This window comes from Chiloscyllium plagiosum, unplaced genomic scaffold (genome assembly GCF_037043375.1).
Source record: "Chiloscyllium plagiosum isolate Xiang-an unplaced genomic scaffold, Cpla_swu_hap1 HiC_scaffold_10, whole genome shotgun sequence".
NCBI lineage: Eukaryota > Metazoa > Chordata > Chondrichthyes > Orectolobiformes > Hemiscylliidae > Chiloscyllium > Chiloscyllium plagiosum.
Genome location: NW_028270148.1, coordinates 19,670,617 through 19,693,378, shown reverse-complemented (window position 1 = coordinate 19,693,378; position 22,762 = coordinate 19,670,617). Strand labels below are relative to the sequence as shown.

Here is a 22,762-nt window from a genome sequence, read left to right as displayed (position 1 = left end):
ATCTTGGCACTTTCCCCTGCCACCGCAGTAACTGCAAAACCTGTGCCCACACCTCCTCCCTCACCTCTATCCAAGGCCCTAAAGGAGCCTTCCACATCCATCAAAGTTTTACCTGCACATCCACTAATATCATTTATTGTATCTGTTGCTCCCGATGCGGTCTCCTCTACATTGGGGAGACTGGAAGCCTCCTAGCAGAGCGCTTTAGGGAACATCTCCAGGAAACCCGCACCAATCAACCACACCGCCCTGTGGTCCAACATTTCAATTCCCCCTCTCACTCTGCCGAGGACATGGGGGTCCTGGGCCTCCTTCACCGCCGCTCCCTCACCACCAGACGCCTGGAGGAAGAACGCCTCATCTTCCGCCTCGAACACTTCAACCCCAAAATGTCAAAAAGTGGCGCTAGAAAAGCATAGCAGCATCCGAGTAACAGGAGAGTTGATGTTTTGGGCATAAGCTCTTCATCGGGAACGTCAGTGGGAGGAGCAGTTGGCAAAGGGACTGAGATAAATAGGAGGGGGTGGGAATGAGGGGCAAAATAGCTAGGAAGGCGATAGGTCAATGCAGGTGAGGGAAAGTGAGGACTGCAGATGCTGGAGATTAGAGTGGAGAATGCAGTGCTGGAAAAGCACAACAGGTCAGGCAACATCCGAGGAGCAGGAAAATCGATGTTTCGGCAAAAGCCATTCATCAGGAAGGTGGGGTGGGTGCAGGTGGGGGATGATGGGGATGATGGGGTTGAGAGGATAGTTGAGACGGAAGATGGTCAGATGGGAGAAGTTCAAGAAAGCGGTGCAAAGCCGGAAAGTTTGCCTCAATTATATAAATGTACTTTCTAGATATTGTCAGAGAAGTCCTGGTCATAATTGAGGCATTTTTACATTGATTACAAACTCTTCTTTTTGAAGGAAGAAACCTTTATTCTGGTTTTGATCCTGTTGAAATATACTTAGAGACATGGAGCACTTGGCCCCTCGACTTTGCACCACCATTCATTAAGGTAACTGACCCGATTGCTCCACTATTTCAAATATTACTCATCAAGAATTTATCTAGCTCTGACTTCAGAATGCTCAAAGATTCTATGTGCCTTTTGAAAAAGGGAATTACAATTTCTAATGACCATCTGTAAGTGAAAATTTCACCTCATCGGTGACCTCTAATTTTAAAACAGTGATTTTAAAACAGTTCTAGATTCTGTCACAAGGGGAAACATCTTCTCCACATTCACTCTATTGTGATCCTGCAAGATCTTTGTATGATTTGAGTTGAACCCCAGCAGATTTACCCAGCCAATCCAACCTTCCCTCAAGACAACCGACTAATTTCATGTGTTACTCTAATAAACCTGTGAACTGCTTCTGATAAATTTCCACTCTTCCTTAAATAAGAAACAAACAACTTGCACAATACTCCACAGTGCTGTCAATTTTGTGTTCTGACCAGCTACGTTTCTTGCTTTGTGTATGTGTGTGAAATGTAATACTGTTGTGTGAGAATGAGAGAACAAGGTTATGAGCATAAAAAAAATTTTTTTTTATATGCTGATGATTTGAAATGGAAAGTGTGTCCTGGAAATGTATGATAGCTCACCTTAGTATCCAAGTGGGAAAGAAAAGCTGTGTACAAAGTGCACATTTGATTATGCCGAGGTTGAACTTTTGAAAAATTCCCAAACTTTCCAAACTGATCTTCTGCAGTGGGTATTCTTCAAACATAAGCCATCAACACAGCTTGAATGGCAGTAGAAAGGAGTAGAGAAAGTATTCCGTTTGTCGCTTGAAAACAGTTTGATTTTCTTGCATTCGTTTGCTGAAGTAGTTTATTCTGCCACCTAACGTATAATTAAATGTTTTTTCCAAACAGACTGATATGTGGTAACGTATGACATTGCATTGAGAATTTTTTTTAATACTGGTGCTCACATCAAAACTGCAAAATAACATGATTTGAAACCTTTTGCAATTTTGTTTTGATCTGACATCTAATAAGATGAGTTCAGTTACATTTTTGAGTTTAAACAGCTAAGATAATGCTCTTATAAGGCCAGGGGCCACTCTGGAACACATTGGTTGTATCTTTTTGAAGTTATAGCTTTTTCCATTTAGTTGGTTACTTTGTGTCAGCTTCTGATCTGCAGCCTTAATTCTGTATATTATAATATATATAGTATATGCATGCATTTCTAGCAAGTTTCTGAATTTTAAGGATACTTATCCAGTACCACAGTTAGAGCAGTCTGTGTGCTACTCTATGGCCAGAAACATTAATTTCCTCTGTATATTGCAATTGATAGTATTTTTAGTGCAGTATACCCATGTATGGTTGTCAGGTATGTGAAAGATATGTCCTCTAGCAGAGTCGTTAATACCTCAATGTTGGGCAAGTTTGCATGTTGAGACGATACTTCTGTCCGTTGTCTGTCTTTTGCAGAGGTACTATTGATAGCGCTTTGAGATGTCTGCAGTAGACTCTGAAGCATATGGAGTTAGTTTTGAGAAGATTTGTAGCTCAGGTTGAGCTTCTGGATGAGCTGGAAGGTACGTTTTCAGACGTTTCATCACCATACTAGGTAACATAATCAGTAAGTTTCCAAAGGACCTTCCAGCTCAGCAAGCAAACCTGCACCCAGCATATAGGAATGCTGGACACACTTGCTCCAGTAAACTGAACCTTAATTTCCAGCTTGCAGTTCTGGCCTTGAAATTCTGCTTCCCTCAGAAGGCAAAAAGGCAGTCAACCATACCCACTGACTCATGGGAGACCCTGATTTGACTTGTGACTGACGAAAATGGTGAAGGCCGGTTTGGGAGTACATCAAACACTTAAGAGACTTTGGGCATATGCATTGGTCTTTAAGTTTCAATTAGCTTGTTGACATCACTGACTGACCAATATTTATTGCCCGTCTCTAGTTGTCCTTGAGAAGATGGTGGTAAGCTGTTGCCTTTAACTGCTGTGGTTAGCGTACTGTAGTTTGACTCGCATGTCATTGAGGGAATTCCAGGATTTTGACACAGCAACATAGAAGCATGTCACTGTTCCTTCAAAGTCGAATTGAGTGGCCTTGAGTAGAACGTGCAGGTAGTGCTGTTCCTTATTATCTGCTATCATTGTCCTTTTTGATAGAAGTAGTTTGGAAGGTGCTGTCGAAGGAACCTTGGTGAATTTCTGCAGTGCATCTTGTAGAACACACTGTTCTACTATGCTTTGGTGGAGGGGGGAGTTGATGTTTGTAGATGTGCTAATGAAGTGGACTTGTCCTGGATGGTGTTAAGCTTCTTGTGTTGTTGGAACGGTAGCCATACCTGGCAATTGGAGAGTATTTCATTACACTCCTGACCTGTACCTTGTCAGTGGTGGACAAGCTGTGGATCGTCAGGATGTGAGTTAATTTTCACAGAATTCCTCGCCTCTGTGCATTTTTAGTCACTGCATTCATATGATGCGTTCAGTTGAGTTTCTGTCACTTTTAGTGGGGCCTGGATATCGCCCAGATCTTGTTGCACTTCAACATGGACTGCTTCAGTATCTGAGGAGTTGCTAATGGTGCTGAACATTGTGCATCATTGGTGAACATTTCTATTTTGCCCTTGTGATGGCAAGTTCATTGAGGAAGCAGCTGAAGACACTACCCTGAGTGACTCCTGAAGGTGAGATGAGACCTTGCTTCCAAACTGCTGCTGGCAACGCATTCCATGCTCTCTCAACTCTGTGTAAAGAACCCGCCTTTGACATCCCCTCTATACTTTCCTCCAACCAGCTTAAAACTATGACCCCTCATGTTAGTCATTTCTGCCCTGGGAAATTAGTCTCTGGCGATCGACTCTATCTATGCCTCTCATTATCTTGTATACCTCAATTAGGTCCCCTCTCCTCCTCCTTTTCTCCAATGAAAAAAGTCCGAGCGCAGTCAACCTCTCTTCATAAGATAAGCCCTCCAGTCCAGGCAGCATCCTGGTAAACCTCCTCTGAACCCTCTCCAAAGCATCCACATCTTTTCTAGAATAGGGCGACCAGAACTGGACGCAGTATTCCAAGTGCGGTCTAACCAAAGTTTTATAGAGCTGCAACAAGATCTCATGACTCTTAAACTCAATCCCCCTGTTAATGAAAGCCAAAACACCATATGCTTTCTTAACAACCCTGTCCACTTGGGTGGCCATTTTAAGGGATCTATGTACCTGCACACCAAGATCCCTCTGTTCCTCCACACTACCAAGAATCCTATCTTTAATCCTGTACTCAGCTTTCAAATTCGACCTTCCAAAATGCATCACCTCGCATTTATCCAGGTTGAACTCCATCTGCCACCTCTCAGCCTATCTCTGCATCCTGTCAATGTCCCGCTGCAGCCTACAACAGCCCTCTATACTGTCAACGACACCCCCAACCTTTGTGTCATCTGCAAACTTGCTGACCCATCCTTCAATCCCCTCATCCGAGTCATTAATAAAAATTACAAACCATAGAGGCCCAAGGACAGAGCCCTGTAGAACACCAGTCACCACAGACTTCCAGGCAGAATATTTTCCTTCTTCTACCACTCGCTGTCTTCTGTTGGCCAGCCAATTCTGTATCCAGACAGCTAAGTTCCCCTGTATCCCATTCCTCCTGACCTTCTGAACGAGCCTACCATGGGAAACCTTATCAAATGCCTTGCTGAAGTCCATATACACCACATCCACAGCTCGACCCTCATCAACCTTTCCAGTCACATCCTCAAATAACTCGATAAGGTTTGTGAGGAATGACCTGCCCCTCACAAAGCTGTGTTGACTGCATTTAATCAAGCCATGCTCTTCCAGATGGTCATAAATCCTATCCCTCAGAATCCTTGCAGACGACAGACGTGAGACTTACTGGTCTGTAATTGCCGGGGATTTCTCTATTTCCTTTCTTGAAGAGAGGAATTACATTTGCCTCTCTCCAGTCCTCTGGTAGGACTCCAGTGGAGAGCGAGGATGCAAAGATCTTCGCAAGTGGTGAAGCAATTGCATTTCTCATTTCCCAAAGCAGCCGAGGACAAATCTGGTCTGGGCCTGGCGACTTGTCAATCTTAATGTTTGACAAAATGTTCAGCACATCAACTTCCTCTATCTCTATCCATTCCAGCATGCACACCTTGTGGGCGGCACGGTGGCATAGTGGTTAGCACTGCTGCCTCGCAGCGCCAGAGATAGGGTTCAATTCCCGCCTCAGGCGACTGACTGTGTGGAGTTTGCACGTTCTCCCCGTGTCTGCGTGGGTTTCCTCCGGGTGCTCCGGTTTCCTCCCACAGTCCAAAGATGTGCAGGTCAGGTGAATTGGCCATGCTAAATTGCCCGTAGTGTTAGGTAAGGGGTAAATGTAGGGGTATGGGTGGGTTACGCTTCGGCGGGTCGGTGTGGACTTGTTGGGCCGAAGGGCCTGTTTCCACACTGTAAAGTAATCTAATCTAATCTAAACCTGCTCTTCAAAGGTTTCATTCACTACAAAGTTTGTTTCTTTCGTAAAGACAGAAGCAAAAAACTCATTTAGGGCTTCCCCTACCACCTCAGACTCCGCACACAAATTCCCTATGCTATCCCTGATCGGGCCTACTCTTTCTTTGACCATTCTCTTATTCCTCACATAAGTGTAAAATGCCTTTGTGTTCTCCCTAATCTGTTCTGCCAAGCCTTTCTCGTGCCCCCTCCTGGCTCTCCTCAGACCATTTTTGAGCTCCTTCTCACCTGCTTGTAATCCTCTAGAGCTGAGCTTGACCCTAGCTTCCTCTACCTTACGTAAGCTACCTTTTTCCTTTTGACGAGAAGCTCCACCGCTCTCGTCATCCAAGGTTCCTTTATCTTACCACTTATTGCCTGTCTCAGAGGGACACATTTATTTATCACTTGCAACAACTGTTCCTTAAACAGTCTCCACATGTCTATAGTGCCTTTACCATGGAACAATTGCTCCCAATCCATGCTTCCTAACTCATGTTTAATCGCAACATAGTTTCCTCTTCCCCAATTAAATATCCTCCCATTTTGCCTAATCCTCTCCTTCTCCATAGCTATGTAGAAGTAGTTTAAAGTCATTCTCCATCCTGCTGAAGAAGATGACTGACCGTTAACTGTTGCTTTAGACATTGGGTGGGAGAACACCTCTTAGCACCATCAAATTCTTATTGTATTAAGTTGTCTAATCTCTCATTGTTTTTCCTGGCTAGATTTAACTGGATGTCAAACTATTACAAATTATGAATTCTAATTTAATTTATTGATGTGCCAAGCTGAATCATGTTGAATGTGAATAAGGCACCTATGAAGATCAGAAACATGCATTTATCCACAGCAATTAGTGTGCGGTTTTCTCCTTGTTCTTAGCTGTCTTTCTAGGGCATTCGTGCCAGCAAAAAAAAACCTAAAACATTGCTGCAGGAATACAGTATTGTGTGCTGAAACAAATAATCCTGGTTTAACTGTAGTTAATATTCAGATTCTATCAGCCCCTGTTTTGCCAGTGTCTTTCAAAAAAATTGAAACAAGTGCATTACTTATGCGCTTTGTTCACTACTCCAAACAGAAACTATGCATATGTTTGTTTGTATCACATTGATAATATGTATATTCTGTTCATACTTGGATACATCGTAAAATTACTTCAAACAAAAAAACATGCTTCTGCAGGAAGTTCTGACAATAACACTAATCTGCGTTGACAATACATAGGTAAAGCCTGTAACAAATTTTATTTGTAATAGAACAGAAAGTAAAGAATACTATGTTTATGATTATCACATTCATGATTTGTAAAATTGCAGAAGCCATATGTATGTTCTAGGGTTAGTTTTATAAATTCATTCTTCTTTTCTCCCTTCAATATCCCTCCTTTCCTTCACATTCTCTCCAGTCAAACAAAAGTATACCTACAAGAAAATATCATGATTCTGACCCAAGGCTTTCAGATTTTAACTGGACATTATATTCTGTTTTGAGATCAATTGTTAGAGTACTTTTCTAGATCCTTGGCAAAAGTAATGGTGCCATGGGGAAAGAACATTTTTGTACAGCAAATAGTTACTATTCAGAATGTGTTGCCTAGGAGTGTAGTGAAGGGAAGTTCAGAAGGTAACTTAACCATTATCAGAAAAAAAAACTTCAAGGCTATGAGGAACAGGTAAGAGAATGGCAAAGGAAGCATTGCTCCATCAGATAACCAGTAAAGACCAGACAAATGGCTCTGTTCAGTGCTGTGACGGTTATAGAACATAGAAGAATACAGCGCAGTACAGGCCCTCTGTTGCGCCGATCCAAGCCCACCTAACCTACACTAGCCCACTATCCTCCATATGCCTACCCAATGCCTGCTTAAATGCCCATAAAGAGGGAGAGTTCACCACTGCTACTGGCAGGGCATTCCATGAACTCACGACTCGCTGAGTAAAGAACCTACCCCTAACATCTGTCCTATACCTACCACCCCTTAATTTAAAGCTATGCCCCCTCGTAATAACTGACTCCATACGTGGAAAAAGGTTCTCATGGTCAACCCTATCTAAACCCCTAATCATCTTGTACACCTCTATCAAGTCACCCCTAAACCTTCTTTTCTCCCATGAAAACAACCCCAGGTGCCTCAGCCTTTCCTCGTACGATCTTCCTACCATACCAGGCAACATCCTGGTAAACCTCCTCTGCACCCGTTTCAGTGCGTCCACATCCTTCCTATAGTATGGCGACCAAAACTGCACACAATACTCCAGATGCGGCCGCACCAGAGTCTTATACAACTGCAACATGATCTCAGGACTCCGGAACTCAATTCCTCTACCAATAAAAACCAGTACGCCATATGCCTTCTTCACCGCACTATCTACCTGGGTGGCAACTTTCAAAGATTTGTGTACATGGACACCTAGATCCCTCTGCTCATCCACACTACCAAGTATCCGACTATTAGCCCAGTACCCCATCTTTTTGTTACTCTTACCAAAGTGAATCACCTCACACTTAGCCACATTGAACTCCATTTGCCACCTTTCTGCCCAGTTCTGCAGCTTATCTATATCCCGCTGTAACCTGCCACATGTTTCCTCACTGTCAACAACTCCTCCGACTTTCGTATCATCCGCAAACTTGCTCACCCAACCTTCTAGCCCCTCCTCCAGGACATTTATAAAAATGGCAAACAGCAATGGTCCCAAAACAGATCCTTGCGGAACACCGCTAGTAACGGCACTCCAAGATGAACCTTTACCATCAACTACTACCCTCTGTCGTCTTCCAGCCAGCCAATTCCTAATCCAAACCTCCAACTCACCCTCAATGCCATACCTCCGTATTTTTTGAAGTAGCCTACCATGGGGAACCTTATCAAACGCCTTACTAAAATCCATATGCACCACATCTACCGCTTTCCCCTCGTCCACCTCCTTAGTCACCTTCTCAAAGAATTCAATAAGGTTTGTGAGGCACGACCTACCCTTCACAAAACCATGCTGACTATCCTTGATCACATTATTCCTATCCAGATGTTCATAAATCCTATCCCTTACAATTCTCTCTAAGACTTTGCCCACAACAGAAGTGAGACTCACCGGCCTATAGTTACTAGGGTTATCCCTACTCCCCTTCTTGAACAAGGGAACCACATTTGCTAGCCTCCAGTCTTCTGGCACTACTCCTGTAGACAACGAGGACATAAAAATCAAGGCCAATGGCTCTGCAATCTCCTCCCTTCCCAGAGAATCCTAGGATAAATGCCATCAGGCCCAGGGGACTTATCTATTTTCACCCTTTCCAGAATTTCCAACACCTCTTCCCTACATACCTCAAAGCCATTCATTCTACTTAATTGTGACTCAGTATTCACATCGGCAACAATGTCCTGTTCCTGAGTGAATACTGACGAAAAGTATTCATTCAGTGTCTCCCCAATCTCTTCAGCCTCCACACGCAACTTCCCACTACCATCCTTGACTGGACCTATTCCTACCCTAGTCATTCTTTTATTCCTGACATACCTATAGAAAGCCTTGGGGTTTTCCCTAATCCTACCAACTAAGGACCTTTCATGTCCCCTCCTTGCTGCTCTTAGCTGTCTCTTCAGGACCTTCCTGGCTACCTTATAACACTCAATTGCCCCAATTGAACCTTCATGCCTCATCTTTACATAGGCTGCCCTCTTCCATTTAACAAGGGATTCCAATTCCTTATTACACCACGGCTCCCTCACATGACCCTTTCCTCCCTGCCTGACAGGTACATACTTATCAAGGACACGCAATAGTTGCTCCTTGAACAAGCTCCACATATCAATTACGCCCTTGCCTTGAAGCCTACTTTTCCAAGCCAAGCATCCTAAGTCATGCCTCACCGCATCATAATTTCCCTTCCCCCAGCTATAACTCTTGCCCTTCAGTGCACACTTGTCCCTCTCCATCACTAGAGTAAAAGTCACCGAATTGTGGTCACTGTCCCCAAAGTGCTCACCTACCTCTAATTCTAACACCTGGCCTGGTTCGTTACCCAGAACCAAATCCAGTATGGCCTCACCTCTTGTTGGCCTATCTACATATTGTGTCAGGAAACCCTCCTGCACACATTGGACAAACACCGACCCATCTAACTAACTAGCTTTCCCAATCAATATCAGGAAAGTTAAAGTCCCCCATAACAACCACCCTATTACTTTCACTCTTCTCCTGAATCATCCTCGCAATCCTTTCTTCTACGTTTCTAGGACTGTAAAAAAACTCCGAACAGAGTGACCTCACCTTTCCTATTCCTAACCTCAGCCCAAACTACCTCAGATGGCGAGTCTTCATCCATCGTCCTTTCCACCGCTGTAATACGATCTTTGACAAGCAATGCCACACCTCCCCCTCTTTTACTCTCACCTCTGACCCTACTAAAACATTTAAACCCTGGAACCTGCAACAGCCAATCCTGTCCCTGTTCTACCCATGTCGAACAGGGACAGGTTCTACAAATTCAAAACATAAAGTTTCCGTTGCGATGCAACATATTCTTTTATTAATAATTTATAACAGAAATCTCCAAGTTTGTGCTTTATGGATGTAAATTTGCTTGCTGAGTTGGAAAGTTCATTTCAGACATTTCATCACCATGCTAGGTAACATCATCAGTGAGCCTCTGGTGAAGCGCTGGTGTTATGTCCCACTTGCTATTTACGTTGGTGATGTCATTTCCTGTTCTTTTCCTCAGATCGCGGTAGATGGGGTCCACATCGATGTATTTGTTGATAGAGTTCAGGTTGGATTGCCATGCTTCTAGGAATTCTTGTGCGTGTCTTGGTTTGGCTTGTCCTAGGATGGATGTGTCAAAGTGGTGTCCTTCATCATCTGCATGTAAGGATACTAGTGAGAATGGGTGATGTCCTTTTGTGGCTAGTTGATATTTGTGTATCCTGGTGGCTAGTTTTCTGCCTGTTTGTCCAGTGTCGTGTTTGTTGCAGTTGTAAGATACTTTGTAAATGGCATTCATTTTGCTTGTCTGTATAGTATCTTTTAAGTTCATTAGCTGTTGTTTTAGTGTGTTGGTGGGTTTGTGGGCTACCATGATGCCAAGACATCTGAGTAGTCGGCGAATCATTTCCAAGATGTAGGGGAGAGTGGCTAGATTTTCTGGGCACTTTTTGTCTGCTTGGTTGAGTTTTTGCTGAGAAATCGGCGTACTGTGTTCATTGGTTACCCGTTCTTTTTGAATATGCTGTTTGGGTAATTTTCCTCTGCTCTACGTAGTTCTTCTGTGCTGCAATATGTGGTGGCTTATTGAAATGTTCTAATGCAGCTCTGTTTATGGATGTTGGAATGGTTGCTTCTGTAGTTCAGTATTTGGTCTGTATGTGTTTGTTTTCCTGTAGAAGCTGGTTTGAAGGTCCCCATTGACTCTTCACTCTACTGTGACATCGAGGAATGGCAGTTTATTCCTGTTTTGTGAACTTTAGCCTAGTAAGGATGTTAATGATGGTCTTGAAGGTTTCCTCTAATTTAGTGTGTGTTATTTTATGCAAACAGGTGTCAAGTTACACTTAGTGTTTAAATTAGCTGCCCTGTGAATTTACCTGTAGTAACTGATGTGCGGGAGCCTTGCATACTCTGCAAAGGATCAGTGTTCCTATCAATTATTCCACAAATTGTAGGTACAATTGGATATTAGGAGTTATGAGCACCTATCTCGTTGACTTCCTGAAGTAGTGCTATTTGAGATCCCAGTGTTCAAAGCATAGATTTAGTGCATACGCCAGCCTAAGATGGAAAATGCTTACTAGAGGCATTTCATGTGACAAGTACACTTAATATCCTTTTCCCATAATTACCACGTTACCATACACCTCTGGTGATAGCAGTACCCAAGTTTTGGATTAAAACATTTTGTTTGCAGCATTTAAATAGTTTATGATGTATTGATGTCTAAATACTGTTATTAACACAGTAAAAAAAAACCCATCGATCTTTGCAAGTCTGTAAATAACAAAACACACTGTAAAAAGAAACAATGAGAGTGGAAGACAACAGCATGGGGGAATATGAGGTAGTTCTGGGAGGATGTGTGTTGGAGCATAAATCTAGTACCAATAAACCAAAACATTTCAATCACTCCATAACAATTCGATAAATAGCAAGAATTGTAAATCCTTGATATTCTCAGACCCTAATATTTGATCGCCATTATGTACATGTCTACGTTGATACAGCAATATCCCTATCTCCTCTTCTTGAGGTCTTGGGCAGAGGTGAGCGGAATGGTGTTGGCACAGGTTTTGCACTTCCTGTGGTGGCAGGGAAAGGCCCCAGGAGTGGGGTGTGGGCTGGTGGGGGGCCGTGGACCCGACAAGGGAGTCACATAGGGAATGATCTCTCCAGAATGCTGATGGGGTGGGGAGGAAAATATATATTTAGTGGTAGGGTCCATTTGTAGGTGGTGGCACAGGATGATGCGGTAGTTGGAGGTTGCCCTCCACTGCACATCCGCCCTTGAACCCCACCCCTCCCAACAAGGACAGAACCTCCTTGTTCCTCCCCTTCCATCCCACTAATCTCTGCATACATCACATCATCCTCCACCACCTCCAAATGGACCCCCCCCATCAAAAATATCCCCCTGCCCCAAACCCTGCCAGTATTCCGGACAGACCATTCCCTCCACGACTTCCTCATCAGGCCCACACAACCCTCCCCACCAGCCCACATCCCGCTCCTGGCCTTTCCCGACCACCATCTGAAGTGTGGAATACCTGCGTCCATACCACTCCCCTCAAGGCCACAAGGGATCCTTCCACATCCATCAGAAATTTACCTACACCTCTACCAATGTCAACTACTGCCTCCGTTGCATCCAGTGTGGTCTCCTCTACATCAGGGAGACAGGACACCTTCTTGTGGATTGTTTCAGAGAACATCTCTGGAACACCCACCACCCAGATTAAACACTTCAACTCCTATAAGGATGTGTAGGAACTGGGCCGCCTCCACCAGCAAACCATTACCACCTGATGCCTGGAAGAAAAATGTCTCATCTTCCACCTTGGACCCCTGCAACCACATGGGATAAATGTGGATTTCAACAGCTTCCTCATTTACACCCCCCCTCCGCCTGACATTATCCCAGTCCCAAGCCTTCAACCTGGCACCATCATCCTGACCTGTCCATCACTCCTCTTTCTCAGCTACCTTCCCCACCCCTCCCTTCCATTTATCTCTCAGCCCCCAGCCCACCAGCCTCATTCCTGATGAAGGGCTTATGCCCAAAATTCTGGATTAGTGGTACTGGAAGACCACAGCAGTTCAGGCAGCATCCGAGGATGACATTTCGGGCAAAAGCCCTTCATCAGGAATAAAGCCTTATGCCCAAAATGTCGATTCTTCTGCTCTTCAGATGCCACCTGACCTGCTGTGCTTTCCCAGCAACACGCTTAGACTACTAAGTAAGATAAGGGCCCATGGTGTCAATGTACTAAAATGGATAGAAGTTTGGCTGTCTGGTAGAAAGCAGACAGTGGGGATAAAAGGGTCCTTCTCAGTAGTGTTCTGCAAGGCACAGTATTGGGACCACCACTTTTCACTTCATACATTAATGATTTAGATGAATGAATAGAGGGCATTCTGGCTAAGTTTGCAAATAATACAATGATGAGTAGAGGGACAGATTGCACTGAGGAGGTGCGGAGGCTGCAGAAGGATTTGGACAGGTTAGGAGAGTGGGCAAAGAAGTGGCCGATGGAGTACAATGTAGGAAAGTGTGAGGCCATGCACTTTGGTAGGAAGAATAGAGGCATGGACAATTTTCTAAATGGGAGAAAGTTCAGAAGTCTTAAAGTGCAGAGAGACTTGGGAGTTCTAGTCCAGGATTCTCTCAAAGAACTTGCAGGTTGAGTCAGTAGTTAGAAAGGCAAATGCAATGATGGCATTTATTTTGAGAGAACCCGAATATAAAAGGAGAGATGTACTTCTAAGACTCAATAATGCACTGGTCAGACCACATTTGGAGTATTGCACGCAATTTTGGCCCCATAACTCAGGAAGGAGGTTCACGAGAATGGTGTCAGGAATGGAAAGCTTAACATAGGAAAGTTTGAGGACTTTGGGTTTATACACAATGGAGTTTAGAAGGATGAGAAGTGATCTAATTGAAACATACAGAATACAAAATTGCCTGGACAGAGATGATGTTGGGAAGATGTTTCCATTGGGATGAGAGACTAGGACCCAAGGAACCTTGGAGTAAAGGGAAGACCTTTTTAGAACAGAGATAAGAAGAAACTTCTTCAGCCAGAAAGTGTAGCCATGGTCATTGAGTAAATTTAAGACTGAGGTTCTTGAATATCAAGGGCTTATGTAGAGAAAGCAGAAGAATGGGGTTGAGAAATTTATCAGCTATGATTTGAATGGTGGAGCAGATTCGATGGGCTGAAAGGAGGATAAATTAGGCCAGTGTCTTAAGATGTTACAGGTACATTCTTGATGAAAGGGTAAAATATTACCAATATTACTTGGGAATGTGGAGTGATTAGATCAGTCATTGAGTAACCTAATTCTGCTATTAATTTAGTATTGTATTTGATTTGTAGCATCCCTTTAAGGTTTGGCTTATTCTATTTCAGAGTGAAGTATGTGTGAACTAACAGCCCAAGTCACCAGTGGTCTACTGCAGTTTCCAGAAGTGACCATAGAAGCTCTTGGTGATGATGAATCAACACAAGATGAGGGCCTGTATGGGAAAATTGCTGCAAGTAAGGCATTACAAAGTTTAATTAAAACGTTATTTGTTTGACTTCTATCAACTTTTTCATTTACATTTTCTTAAACGTTAAATTTTGAATATTCATTCTTTTCTTTCCCTCTCGCCTTCTGATTTAGTAGATGTCACTGAATATCCGTGTGCTTTGACTGTAAAGTTTGCAGTGTGTTTCTGGAAAATGTGACACTGTATATATTTTGATGTTTCTTCTCATCCTTCCTTTATCAAGCATTGCTGGATACTTTTGTTTCAAGTTATTGATGGATCCTTGACAATGATTGTGTTCTTAACAGTGTTCAGTGGTAGCATCTTTTTTTGGTACTCCTTTCTAGGAATTGAGCAAAGTTTTTATTTTTTTTGTTGCATCATTTTATTGATACTTGCGCTGCCTAGTAGCTTGCAGGTATTAGCATTTCCCTCAAAGCCAAGTGGCTGCACAGTAACTTTAAAGCTTCCATGTTGGCTCGACTTCAGTCAAGTAACTATGTTGCTGCAGCAAACATTCAAAGATCCTGTATTTGATTTGAACTGGTAAAAATGCAAGGATGACTTGGGAATCACAAGATATAACCAACTTAACCCATTGTAGTGAGGTTGTTGAAATGTTTAGAATATATAAATATGTCAAAAGTACTTTGGTCATGGTAAAAATATGCACACAAGAAGCCAAGGGGAAACAAGTATACAGCGTATTCGGGGACAACGGATATCCGATAAGTGCAGTCTGCAAATTCCTGCACAACGGACCAAAAGAGGAAAACTCAACACTCCTGGGAACTCTAGTCACTATACATCAAAAACATTTCAGAGATGACCACCAGACTACTCTGTCCCCTAGGCATCATGGTAGCCCACAAACCTACTACAAAGATAGAAATCCCCTGGTCCTCACCTTCCACCCCTCCTGATTTAAAAAGCACCATTCTCCACCATTTGCACCACCTACAGTCAGACCAGAGATATATTTCCTTCCCCATTCTGCAGAGACCATTCCCTCTGCAACTTTCTTGTTGAGTCCACACCCCCATCAACCCACTCCTGGCACCTTCCTTTGCCGCCACAAGAGATGTAAAACTTGCGCCCGCACACCTCCCTCACCTCCATCCAAGGCCCCAAAGGATCCTTCCACATTCAGCAGAGATTTTCCTGCGCATCCAAACACCTCCTCTGCTGTGTCCATTGCTTTGGATGTGGTCTCCGCTACATTGGGGAGACAGGACACCAACTTGCAGAATGTTTCGGGGAACACCTCTGGGACATGCACTAACGAACCCACCGCCCTGTGGCCAACCACTTCAACTCCCCCTCCCGTGTTTGCTCCTGGGCCTCCTCCGTCATCAATTCCTAGACACTCAACAATTGGAGGAAGAACGCCGCATTTTCTGCCTTGGGACCTTCCAACCAAGTAGAATCAATGTTGATTTCACCAGTTTCCTCCTCTCCCCTCCCCCTACCTTATCCCAGATCCTGCTGTCCAATTCGACACCGCCCTCTTGAACTGTCCTACCTGTCCATCTTCCTTCCCACCTATTCGCTCCACCCTCTGCTCCGACCTTTCACCATCTCCCCCCACTTTCACCTAACTATCGCATTCCTAGCTACCACCCCACCCCTCCATTTGTCTCTCTGCCCCCAACCCCCCCCACATTCCTGATGAAGAGCTTATGCTCGAAACGTCAAGTCTCCTGCTCCTCAGATGCTGCTTGACTGGCTAAGCTTTTCCAGCGCCACACTCTTCGACTCTGGTCTACAGCTTCTGCAGTCCTCACTTTCTCCTACTATCTTACTATAACAGCTGCTAATGAAGTTAAAGGACCCCATACCCACAGTCAGCAGAACAAACGTAATATACAAAATACCCTCCAAGCACTGCAACAAACATTACTTTGGACAAACCAGCAGGAAACTAGCCACCAGGATACATTAGCAAGTTTTGAAAAGATTTGTAGCTCAGGTTGAGCTTCTGTCTGGTGTTCAGGCCTGTCTTTTGAACTTTTCTGAGAAGACTGAGGAAGAATATTGATTTGTGCTCATTCTGTTTGATTCAATCTCAGTTTTAAGATTTGTACCAGATCTTGGGGGAATGGAGCTTAGTGATCTTATGTGATCTTCAGGCATACTATAGCAAGATATATTCTGATTTGATTCACCTAAAACCAATTGTCAATGTGCAAACATGCCTTTCAACGAAGCTCATTGGTGAGGTCAAATGTTTTGCACAGTTCTGATCAGAGGCATTTGGCACAAGGATTGCAAATGGAGCATGTGGCATTGAATAATTATGATGAATTCCAAAGTTCTAGCTTTGCTTTAGAGAAAACATTTTGACTGGGTTGTCGAGAGAATTAATAAATGTGTTACAACAGCTTAGACTTGGTCAGCACCACACTTCGTTCTACCTCTTTTAAGTCAGTGAGTGTGAATACAGGGAGAGATTGTGTAACTGGGGCATACGATACAAGATGAAGTTCCAGCATTTTAGTTACTGATTCACCTGTTAGCCGATTTCTGTGCAACTGTCTCAAAGCGTTTAATTGACAATACATTTGATATCTCCTTTGTTGCTAAAAGAATATCTCATTAGCAACTCTGTGTCTGAAGTCTGATAGGGCAGATCTGGTACATTTTAGTTTCCTTTCCTAAAAGACATTTACAATTTTAGTTTTCTGAATTTATATGCTCTTTTTCAAAGATCAAAATGTTTCACTTAAGGTTTTAAAGGAAATTTTTATTTGTCAGAATAAATGTGTTGATTCGCTTGTGTTTCTCTTTCAGGTAGAAATGGATTGGCCTGGCTAGCTTGTGGCGCTCATTTAGAGCTGCTTAACTCAATCACAGGTGAACGACTTTCAGCTTATAGATTCCGTGGAGTTGGAGAACAACCCCCAACTATTCTGGCTGTAAAAGAATTCTGCTGGTTGAAAAGAACCGGATTATTAATAGGATTAAAAGAATCTGAAGGTAGCATCCTCTGCCTTTACGACCTTGCAGTGTCCAGAGTTGTTAAATCAGTGTTTCTCCCTGGCAAGGTATGTTTTAATATGTCTTTTACCGCAATCCTTATTCCCTTTACAACTGAATACATTAATTAGAATTATGCCTAATGAGAGTCTTTAGCCTTAATGAATTATGCCATTGCCATTTAAGAAAAAAATGTTAATTTTTGCATTGATGCCATTTGGATGCTAAGCAATAGTTACTAATAACCCTTTAGTTGCAAGGAAAAGTCCCGTCCTTCTCCATATGAGTCAGGACTATTGCATTGCCTGTTTCATTCCAAATTGATTTGAACTTTTATGTTATTACTTTCTTTACATCAGACTTTGCATGCAAAGTAGACAATCTTTAACATTGCACATGTATTCCAGTTTACCTTACAGGTAATCTGTAGCAAGTGGCATCCTTTAATTGTATCATCTAAAAGGTACAAGTCTTGTGCATGCTATGCTCTCCACTGTCTGAATAAGGCAAAGTTGAGCTTAATGTCATCTTGGATAAGGCAACCTACTTGATTGGCACTGTAAGCGCCCAAAACATTCAGTTTCTTCAATGGTATTGTTCATACAATAAAGATGTACTGCATCAGTTCAGCAAACTTCTTTTACTGTACCTTCCAAACTCTTCACTTCTGCCTTGAAGAACAAGGTTAACAGGTGCATGGATGTACCACCTACTTTCAATTATTTTCCTAATTATCTTCCCAATTTTAGACATTTCCTTCAACAACTCTGGTTTGAGATTCTGCATCTCTCTCTCCCTTACCTATCTTGTCCATCTACATTTTGACTATTGAAGTAAATAATAAAACCCTGTTCATATTCCATACCTGAAACTTAGTGGCTTTCGAAGTGTCCCATGTTACCAGCATTTAGTCAGGAAGCAAGTGTCGTTCAACTTAATTTCTGGTCAGACTTGAGTTCCATTTTTAATTAGTACTGTTAAGATGCGATTTCAATATTTCTTACAGTATAAATTTTTAAACCCACAAGCTGAGGAATATATGTTCTGATGGATATGTTTCAAATAAGATTTGATCTTTTTAAAAGGTCGCATCTTGACATTAGTCAAAATCTGGTTGTTCAAAAGATGTTTGCTATAAAGATAGTTAATCTATTCACTTTCTAATTTTATTATTCTGTTCTCGTACCTTCTCAGTTTTTTTTCTGTAATATTTGAATGAAAGAACCCGTTTTATTTGAATTGCGAATTTATGAAAATGGGAAAAGATACTGCTTTAAACCAAATTGGGAAAGACCTTTCAGTTATAAGAAGTGCGAGTTCATAGTTCTTTCATAATGGAGTTGCAGGTAGGTAGGATAGTGAAGGTGTTTGGTAAGCTTGCCTTTGTTGGTCAGTGCAGTGATCTAGGAATTGGGAGGTCATGTTGCAGCTGTACAGGACATTGGTTAGGCCACTTTTGGAATACTGCATGCACTTCTGGTCTCCCTGTTGTAAGAAGGATGTTGTGAAACTTGCAAGGGTCAAGAAAAGATTTAAATGGATGTTGCCAGGGTTGGAGGGTTTGAGCCATAAGGAGAGGCTGAAAAGGCTGGGGATATCTTCCTTGGAGCATCAGGGGCTGAGAGATGACCTTATAAAGATTGATAAAATCATGGGCATGGAAATGGTGAACAGCCATGGTCTTTTCCCTGGTATAACGGGAGTCCAGAACTGGTGAGCACACGTTTAAGGTGAGAGGAGAAAAATTTAAAAGCGACCTAAGGTGCAACCTTTTCATGCGGAGGGTAGCCCATGTCTGGAACAAGCTGCCAAAGGAGGTGGTGGAGGCTGGTACAATTACAATATTTAAAAGGCATCTGGATACATGAATAGGAAGGATTTAGAGGGGTATGGGCCAATTGCTGGCAAATGGGACTAGATTTATTTAGGAATCTGGTCAGCATGGATGAGTTGGACCAAAGGGTCTGGTTCTATGCTGTCCCTTCTATGACTCTGACTCTAAGTGGTTTACTGGAATTCATTCTAAATTGTATCTAAAATGTTGCAGTCAACTCATCAACTCTATGGGTGTGTTAGGTGCAGTTTTACCCAGAGGACAATTTTTTTGATATTGTATTTTTTTTCGGGAGTGTTCAGGATAGTAATTATTTGGTTAAATAGCTATAGCTTTGTTTGGTCGATGCAGGAGAAACATCAAGTCTGTAAAGAGAAAGCACCTGAATTTCTCTCCCTCCTCCTGTGTAGAGATATAACAGAAGATCTGATAGCTGTTTTTGCTTGCCATTTTCAGTAAATGGCTGTCTCTGCAAATTTTGCAGTTGAAAGAAATAAAGAAAAAAAAACCTCTTAAATCGAAAGAGTGATTTTTCAACTAGTGAATTGATATATTCATAATCTTGTGCCCTCAGAGTCGTAACGAACTGAAGGAAAGCATCCAATTATGCATAATCTGGACTAGTGCCTGAACTGTCCATCACTGACTTTTCTTTGTTCCCTCTCCGCCCATCTTTGTGTGTCTTGCCTGTGGTTCCATAATTTTTTTTTTTAAGTAGAATTTAAGTATAGAGATATAAGTTAGCAATTTGTGTTTGTGTTTTTTGGCATTGGTTAAGAACAGTTCAATTACAATAAGTAGTAATTTGCTTATTAATATTAAAAATCTGAGCATATTATTGTAACCTGAATTTGGTAGTTGGTTAAAATTGGTTATTTAATCAAATTTTCACATTTTGTGGTGAAGTTGTGAATAGCACCATTTCACAATTGCAACAGGAATTTAGTTTCTACTGTATTTGCATAGAGTTCTTTTGGAAAAAAATACTCATTATTCCTGGTAACAGTACCATTAGAGTGTTCAGGGAAGACGTGACCAGTACCCAGCATCAAACTCCGTAGTGATATTACACTGTGTTCTCCTTCCCGATTTATCTAGATATGCTGTGGCATAAACTGGACTCTTCAGCTATGAAATAAATGTTTTTAATTTTTTTGGAGCTTTTGTTTGATTTTTTTTTTGTTGTTGTTGTTGTTGTTGTTGTACAAGTTGGATTTATTAACTTTAATGTTGCAACCCCATGATGGACCTGCAAGCAAATACCATCTGCCACATTTCTTCACTGTAGCTTTCCTGTTCTCCTTCTCCAAGTCCACCCTAAAAATGACTTGAAGGGCCAAATATGAAGTAGCTGAAAAGAAACAGAGGGCATTGCTATGAGGTGCATGATGTTGAAACACAGCATTGAAATTAGCATAAATTAGCATATATCAATTTGTTTGTTTCTAGTTTTCATTCAACGTCAAGATTTTTAGATCTATTATATTGCATTTTTAAAATTGTGCAAAATTCATCATTTTTTCTTTTTAAATCTCAGGTGACTGCTATTGAACCAATAGTTAATCATGGAGGTGCCACTGCCAGTACACAGCGCTTGAATCAGAGTCTACGGTGGTTTTTTGGCATAGTAGCTGTTGTAACCGATACAGGACATGTTCTGCTCATTGACCTCTGCTTGGATGACTTCTCATGCTGTCAAAGTGAACAAGAACCAGCAGGTAAATTTGTCTGCTTAACTGTGACTGAGAATGAAAATAATAATATCAGTTGTTATCTGTGAAATTTGCATTAACTTCCCTTGCCATTAGTCCATTCACCTAGTTGGTACTACAATAATATACAAAGGTTCACCAAATACTTATTGTTTCATTTCTTTGCCCTTTCCAAATTATCTCCACCGCCATGCTCAGAGATAACCAAGCACCTATGAAAACAATGTTAATTGTTTTCTTGAAGACAGTGATGCAGCTAACCTATGGAGAGGAAATATCTTTAATCTGAAACTCTCCAAGTTATTCTCCAGCTCTTTGATATTGGATGAGTGAACTGAATTGTTAAACCCACCACAGTTTAGTATGACAATGTAAGCATTTCATGTTTTCATTCCTGGTTTGTTGGGTTTTTTTTGTATCCATTCTTAGGGACATCTTGACATTGTATCCATTATATCTCTGCCTTGCTTCCCTGTCCTGCATCTTGGTGAAAATGAATGGAAACTGGCAGCGTTACAAGGTTTAATTGGTTGGGCTAAGTTCTGGAAGCTAATTTTTCCAACTGTCCTCTTTTCTCACCAAATGTTTTGTTGGCCTCCAGTACACAACCTGCTTCTGCAAGTTTTGAAAAAGTATATGGAAGTCTAGGAGGATTATGAGCAATCAGGTTGCTAAATATGATCTTGTGCTTTCACAATCTCTTGGCAGGGAAGCCCTAGGCATTAATCCTGTACACCAAGTGTTGTGTGCCTGACAAACCGAAACCAATGAGAAGAGATTACACCCTGCATAGTGCTGAGGTCTGCCATGAATATGAAAGCCAAGAAACGCAGTCTTCGTGCTGATTGATTCTTGCTAAGGCAGTCATGGTCAAACAACTGACTTTTGTGGCATAAGCTTATGTATACTAATATTTAAATAGAAAAATAGTTGTCATCAAGTATTAATCTTGGTTCCACAACTTAAAACATTATGATATAGATCCTCTTTTGAAAAGAAGTTGAATGTGGGCTCATTGTGATCAGCTGTTCGTTCACTCAGATTTTTCACTGAGCCTTGGCTGTGTTTAAAAAATTAACTTGAGATATTTTACACTTGCTGTATTCTAACTTTTTCTTTCTTCAGATCTTGAAGTGATCAATAGATCCCCTGCTGAAATTCCTCGAATGAGAGAAACTGTGATGAGGGAAGGGCGACACCTGTGCTTTCAGTTGCAAAGTCCATCAGCAATAGCAGCCTCCGCAATGAGCTATGTGCCAAGAACAAACCAATTGGTAGTTGGGTTTGCTAATGGTTATGTTCAACTCTGGAACCTGAAGACTTTGAAAAAAGAGTGAGTGTTAGAAAGTTTAGGTTTTGTACACTTAATGCTGATTGAAACTTCTTGGGTGTCTTTATTGATTCTGATTCCCTAAAATTTGCCATGTTTACTTTTTCAAGTATAAATAGAACAGTGATTCTGAAGAAGAACGTCCACGCATTAGTAACAATTACTGACACGTTCTCGTGGACTGTTGAAAATAGTCGATTTGATGAAATCCTTTTCCCTTGATACAGATACTACTCACAGTTGGAAGGAGGAAAAGTACCTGTCTACGCATTCACTTTTCAGGAGCCTGAGAATGACCCTCGGAACTGCTGTTACCTTTGGGCTGTACAGTCTGCACAGGATGGGTGAGTATCCATAATTATATGTTTAAACAAAAATTATTTCTAAAAATGTTGCTATATAGTTGTTGAGCAAATTTGATGTCTTTTGTAAAATTTATACTTTGGGTTTCAAACATACAGATTAACCATTCCTGAATCGGACCCAACACAGGTCCATCTTAAAGTTACAATGTGGCACGAAAGTAATCCCTAATGTTCCAGAGACCTTTTCTACAGTTCTCCATCCAAATGAGGAGAGACAGAAAGGGACTCCAGTGGGGCATAAACAGTGGCATAGTTGCGTTGCTGTGTTCTGTTTTTATGCTGTAAATCCTGTGCCAGTAGTCATAGAGCCTTAGAGATGTACAGCATGG

At 42.0% G+C, this 22,762-nt stretch overlaps 1 protein-coding gene across 4 annotated transcripts in view; it reads left to right on the top strand.

The window, feature by feature from the left end:
* The window catches only part of ahctf1 (AT-hook containing transcription factor 1), a 100,945-nt gene that overhangs the window by 2,374 nt on the left and 75,809 nt on the right, over positions 1-22,762 (top strand). For 2 of the 4 annotated variants that reach the window (XM_043695441.2, XM_043695439.2), the window contains exons 2-6: positions 14,095-14,223; positions 17,007-17,260; positions 20,564-20,744; positions 21,864-22,071; positions 22,296-22,412. In XM_043695441.2, the coding sequence (XP_043551376.2) occupies positions 14,103-14,223; positions 17,007-17,260; positions 20,564-20,744; positions 21,864-22,071; positions 22,296-22,412 (881 nt within the window). In that variant the 5' untranslated portion in view covers positions 14,095-14,102. Of the gene's footprint in view, positions 1-908; positions 1,004-14,094; positions 14,224-17,006; positions 17,261-20,563; positions 20,745-20,963; positions 21,110-21,863; positions 22,072-22,295; positions 22,413-22,762 lie in introns of those variants that run through there. The other 2 variants (XM_087991176.1, XM_087991177.1) reach the window with 2 other exon arrangements.